Genomic DNA, 6,287 nt, shown 5'->3' on the forward strand with positions numbered 1-6,287 from the left:
TTTTTTCAAAGTTAAACTTGCATTAATTTTACATGGCTTTCTAAACATGCGGCTCTTTTGTGCGAGACGCGAGTGCAACGGTGATAGATGTCCCTCTAGAAAATGCGTGAAATATGAGGGCTTGGTTTCAGTTTTGACGTAAACAAGATCTTCTCCGCATTGATGTTCTCTTTTCCCGCAATATTTGTAATGAACAACGCAGCAGAACAATGAGCGCCCCATCTAGTGGCTTCAACTGGATAGGCTAACAAAAACATTATAATGCAATGACACTTACATCGTCATCGCATCTCGTGCGCCACTGATAAGGCTCCTTAACGCACACCTAAAATTAGAATGCAACGTTTTTGCATTCAAATGTGGATTTTTATTTTAAATTCTACGAATATTCGAAATTCGAATTTTTTTTTTTTTGACAGCCCTAGTAGTCATCCATCTTACTTTGGGAAGGTTTGGCTTTTTGAGAGTAGCATCTATTGACACTGGGCTTTTAGACTCAACATATAAATCCATGTATCATCACCCTAAACCTTTATAGATGTTCTGTCCCTTCAGGTTTGTATTCCTCATTTTGTCAAAATTTTAATATGTCTTTACAGCACTATCCACGGCAGAATTATCCACGGCAATTTTTTCCTGATAAAATATTGACGAGAAGATTTATGCTTAGCTTCATTTTGAATTTTATTCCATTTTAATTCTGCTACTTTATAATCAAATTCAAATTCTACATCCTGTTTGCAAACTCAATTTAAATTCAGAAGATTCTTTGGAAATTAAACTGCATTCTCAGTTCAGTTCTGAATGGTGATCAGCATTAATAACAAGATTGTGATAGTTAACCTTGACTAACCCCATCTTTGTTCCTTTTTCAGCCTGTTACTAATCAATTTTCCATTTCTGCTTTCTTCATAACACTTTCATTCTCTTTCCCTTTCTGTCCTTCTGTACCGCTTCAGCACGCGGGAAAGCCTTGCTTCGAACACCTCGAGTAATGTGGAAAATAGCAGGCGCCAGAATATGGCTTTGAGTCCAAGACACATTGGCACCAAAAGACCCCCGCCGCCCTACCAGCCCCCCAGCTTCCGCACCATCCGTGAGCCGCCCGCCAACCGCACGGAGAAACAGGCCTCCATCACCAGCGTGTAGTGATGGGGACCGCTGTTAAACCCAACTTCACCAGGACTGTTACAATCTTACAGCGCTCGTGTGACGCCTGTTCCTGCTGTTTTCAAATGTAGACGTGTTTCAAAAACACACTTCATCATGATTCACTGGAGGTATCTTTTACTTTTTTTGTTTTTTGATATTTGTAACAAATACTGCTGCAGACAAACACGTCACTTCATTAGGACTATATTTATGCTGATCTGCGATCTGTTTGGGATAAAATCCTCGATCAAACTAATTTGTAGGTGTCCTTTATAGCTTAATGTATCCACTACGGGTCTTAACTGTCTTCTGATCCAAACTTGGCTGCGTTGCCTCTGCCTATTCATTCATCGCTCTGTCTGGTGTGTCACTCTGTACGCTCAGGTCCCTCTGAACTCTAGTGTCTCACATTTGCTGGCCGAAATTTGAAGGCCACGATAATCTCCCTGGAAATCCGAACAAGCTCATCTGTTTCTGCTGGAATCGTTCTACCGCATCCTTGTGTATTGTCCGCCGTCCTGGGATTTCTCTGGGACATTTATGTAGAATCTTAACAAAACATACCACCGTTAATGCATTATTTGTTTATAAAAAAAAAAAACAATTTAAAAATTACTGGTGCTTTTTCATTGAATGGACCGTTATTATTTAAAAAAAGAAAAAAAAAAAGTTGGAATCCATTTTTTTTTCTCCAGATTTTCTCTTTTAACCAGGTGCTCAACTACTAGATGACACAGAATACACACATTGCTACCTCCACTATTTGTACAGTCGTAGAGGGAGACATGAGAGGCATCCACCCCCACCTTAGGCCCGCTGTATTAGACAAACCACTATCAGCTTGCAAACTGTGAATGTACTTCTAAGTGCTTTTCAATCACATCTCCATCATCAAGCGTTAGTAACCTACTGTTCTCATACTAATAGAGCCAAGTCTCATTGTAATAGAGAGGAGACTTGTGTAGAGTTTGGAATCATATAGGACCCATATAGAGTGGATCATTTAGAACTTCATATCTCTGATATGTCCTGCCATGTTCAATTATTTATTGTTATTATGATTACAATTAGTTTTTTTCCCCCAGTTCTTTTAGTGCACAAATTCATGGTTAGCATTTAGAACAATATTTCACTGATTCTTGAGAAGTGGGGCAAAACTTTATTATTATTTTATTTATTTATTTTCAGAAAGTTAGACACTTTAAGTTTTTAACACTTTTAAAATATTAAAATAGAAAATGTGTTATTTTAAATAGTAATAATGTTTCAGTTTTTTATATTACATTACAGTTTATATATACATCAACTTGTTCCCTTTCTATAATTTGCCACCTCCATCATAAAGATTGCAACAAAAATGTTTTTGATTTCTGCGTAATTTCCTATTCGAATATTGAAGTCCTGTTACTATTAGCAACACTAGAAAAATAAAGTGGCTACAGCAAATTAATACTTACAGTGGTGTGAAAAAGTGTTGGCCCCCTTCCTGATTTCTTATTTTTTTGCATGTTTGTCACACTTTAATGTTTCAGATCATCAAACAAATTTAAATATTAGTAAAAGATAACACAAGTGAACACAACATGCAGTTTTTAATGATAGTGTGATATTTTCTCCATTCTTAAAGTTGAATGCTAAATTTGTCAGTACTTATGATAAATATTTGACATTAGTCAGCTCATTTTTATAAATATTGACAAGTCTAGCCAATTCTGTCACATGACCGTACACATTTTGTATCTGACCTGTGAACTAGTCTTGTATGAATTATTTATAAAGTAGCAACCAAGTCAGAAAACGTACAAGTTTACACAAAATAATTCTTTGATGCATTAACATTTGTTCTTTGCCCTGTTTTGCACCAATATTTAAGAATCAGTGATTTCTAAGTTTTTAAATAAGTTACTCAATTACAACTCTGAAAGAATAGCTTTTTTCTTTTTGTGAAACGATGGTTCACTGCTCCATTTAGTGAACATCTGTCATATTCATCCGAGTACGAGTCCCCTCATGAGTTCTAGAGGACTGTAAAATGTCACGCTCTCCAATAAATGGATAAACTGCAGCCAGGACTACCTTGTTATACCATTTTTGCACTAATGCCTGTTCTCTGGTGACTGTAAAAAGAAAAAGGAGAAAAAAATCATCCGAATGGATGTTCTGTTTATAATGAACATATTTCATACGAAATACTGATAGTCCATGAAATGTCTTCCCAAAACATGATGGATTTCTTATGGTTCTAAATAACATTGTTCCTTATTGTGACATTATGTCATTCTGTCAAGCTGAGTATAAAAACCTACAAGGGGGATTTTTTTGGTAAAGTATAATATTTAAAAAAAAAAGAAATTCCCCGTTTGTGTAGTTGTGCTGTTAAATGTTTTAGTGTACTAAATCCCTCCCTTGGGGATTGTGTAACTTTTTAAGACAATAAAATAACATGACATGTTTAATTTAACTGTGTGATCTCTGTTGAGGTCAATGCCATGTATGGAAATTGCAAAGCTGTCCGGACTGAGGTAAACTACCACAAATAACCACTAGAGGGCTCCACAAAATCTGCAAAGCATTGACCTTGGATGAAAAGTATTTTCCTTTTCATGAAGTTTAATAATTTATATATTTTATGTATTTTTGTTTTTTCACTGATTTTTGCTGCTTCATCTAAAACCATCCAAACAACACTTCAAGTTCCACTTTTAACTCAAAACAAACCTCAGAGGTTAACCATAGTTCTCTTGCTTCATTTACTGCTGTGTTTGCTTTCATCCTGGGTTGCATACATTTTATTTTAAAGTGGCTAAAATTTGAAACTAATTTAAGCCTTTTCTAAATGAATATTGCTCATTTATTGAACTAAGAAAAACTTGACTGTTATTGCAGCATAAAGCATGACTGAGACATTTGGGAGTTTATTCAGCAATACAGCTTTGATAATGCATTAGAGGTACAGCTGGTTTGAACAGTAACAGCACAGCAACTGAGAAATACATCTTTTCTACCACAACAACAAATCTTCCATTGTGCATTTCAGCAACTTTTTCCCATGCAGCAAAATATGGTTAAAAAAAATGAGGAAGATGTGCGGGTAAAAACAGCCGTACTTACATTAACGGAATGATCACAATATACTGTGGAAATTCATAGTGTGCAAAATCTAATTTCCAAGACCAGCAGCTCAAAATATTCAGTAAAATGCACTGTTAAAAATTGATAAGTGCTAATCTGTTCAGCAGGGTTAAAAGCAAATATGACACGGGCTCAACTCACTGTTTTGAAATTAAATTAACAATTAGATAATAAAACAAAGAATAACAAAACTGATTAGAGTAAAATACAAGTTAATTACCTAGTCTAAAATCACAATAACACATAGACTATGTAATGTTTTAGTAACATGGTAAACTGTGCTGTTATCTTGTACCTATTTGGTAATCTGCTGTGTCCGTAACATCACATGTGGATCTGAGGTAATGTACATCAAAATTCAGCTATAGCATTATGTAACAGCAAAATGACTGGTACCTAAAGTACATGACCTCAAGAGAAATACTTCACGTATCTGAACTACTGAGAATTATGTGCTTATGTAGATGAAATGTGTGCAGAATGTGTGTTTACACTGTGTTCACAGATCACATGATGACTGAAACGGAGTGAACTCTGTGCACATTCATCACGTTCATGACTGGGCTGTTTTCAAATGTTTTGTATCCATGCTTGCTTGCTTTCTGTGTGTGTGTGTGTGTGTGTGTGAGAGTGAGTGTGTGCGTCTAATTCACAATTGCAGATGAGCACATCTTGTTGATTCCACACAGTCTGGATCCTCTGTACAGGTAATAGTAACCCTATAAGAGAAGTACAGGAAACATTTGAACATTTCTGTGATATCACATAGTCTACAAACATCTACATGTAAGTTACGAGCAGGACCAAATGTTTTTTTTTGTTTTGTGTTTTCTGTGCTGTTTCGGTGGAAAATCTACAATAATTGCAAATAACACATTTTTAATAATAAAACTTATTTTTATAGCAGTTTTCATATTGCAGCTCAAAGTGCTTCATGAGGTGTGACAATGACATGTTCAATGACAATGCATTTTCACACAATATCAGTAAATAATGATATCAATATAACTCAAAAGCAACTTGTGTCTTTTAAAAGATGTCGCTCACCTTTTAAAAATATGAAATATGAACCACCACTGGATCACTTTTAGTGTATTGTGTGCCAAAAGAGCGGGACTAGAAGATCTTAAATTTTAATTTGGAGCAATTTTAGATGCTTTTCACTTTATTTTCTAACAATCAAACTTACTGACATTAAAACATCAGTAAATGTTTTCCAACATCAATCAAGAATGGATGTCTACAGGGGCCATGTATTAAAGGGGTCATATGATGCTGCTAAAAAGAACATTATTTGGTGTATTTGGTATAATGAAATGTGTTTATGAGGTTTAAGGTTCAAAAAACACATTATTTTCCACATACTGTACATACTGTACACTCCTCTATGCCCCGCCTTTCTGAAACGCGTTTACAGATCTTCTTTATGCACCAAGAGCTTGTAACACTCCAAAGAGAAAGGAAAAATTGAAATCGCATCATATGACCCCTTGAATGATTTTAACATCAAATAATGATTGCTGCCATTTTCTTGCACATTGTTGAGGTGATTTTTCATACCTGCTCTCCATAGTCCTCTCCCCAGCTGTTCTTGATGGCCCAGAATAGAATGCCATTACCTGCACAAAAAAGCAGAAAAATAAACACAACATCACTACGCAACTCTGTTGACTGATTCTATATGCCTGTAAATGTATATACATTAAGTATTCTGAAACTTTGTTTTGCATAGCCTTGTTTAAACACCTGAAGTTCACATCTGTATCAGTACAAACATTGAAATCAATATAACTCACGTTGTCCGAATCCTACAAGCAGCACAGCGTGATCAATCATCCAGGGGTTGCAGAAGATCTTTAGAGGATGAGACACTCCCTTTCTGTAGAACTAAAGACAGTAAAAAAAAAACATGTTTAAAAAAGGCAACTTCAAGTAATCAGGTAAAGATATGTATATATTTTTTTGCATTAGAAACGTGTGGCTTATTTTATATATATATATAT

General features: G+C 35.3%; 2 protein-coding genes across 4 annotated transcripts in view; one reads left to right on the forward strand and one right to left on the reverse strand.

The window, feature by feature from the left end:
- LOC107758540 (storkhead-box protein 2-like) overlaps nucleotides 1-1,321 on the forward strand; it is a 113,068-nt gene extending 111,747 nt beyond the window's left edge. For all 3 annotated transcript variants that reach the window (XM_016576299.1, XM_016576300.1, XM_016576301.1), the window contains exon 4: nucleotides 960-1,321. In XM_016576299.1, the coding sequence (XP_016431785.1) occupies nucleotides 960-1,149 (190 nt within the window). In that variant the 3' untranslated portion in view covers nucleotides 1,150-1,321. The remainder of the gene's footprint in view (nucleotides 1-959) is intronic.
- Nucleotides 1,322-4,047: 2,726 nt separating this feature from the next.
- The window catches only part of ctsf (cathepsin F), a 10,760-nt gene continuing 8,520 nt past the window's right edge, over nucleotides 4,048-6,287 (reverse strand). Inside the window, exons 12-14 of the mRNA XM_016576303.1 lie at nucleotides 6,081-6,171; nucleotides 5,845-5,903; nucleotides 4,048-5,003 (exon numbers count right to left, since the gene is read on the reverse strand). Of these exons, the coding sequence (XP_016431789.1) occupies nucleotides 4,929-5,003; nucleotides 5,845-5,903; nucleotides 6,081-6,171 (225 nt within the window). The 3' untranslated portion in view covers nucleotides 4,048-4,928. The remainder of the gene's footprint in view (nucleotides 5,004-5,844; nucleotides 5,904-6,080; nucleotides 6,172-6,287) is intronic.

The sequence above is a fragment of the Sinocyclocheilus rhinocerous genome, unplaced genomic scaffold, assembly GCF_001515625.1.
Source record: "Sinocyclocheilus rhinocerous isolate Xijiao unplaced genomic scaffold, SAMN03320098_v1.1 scaffold474, whole genome shotgun sequence".
Classification (NCBI taxonomy): Eukaryota; Metazoa; Chordata; class Actinopteri; order Cypriniformes; family Cyprinidae; genus Sinocyclocheilus; species Sinocyclocheilus rhinocerous.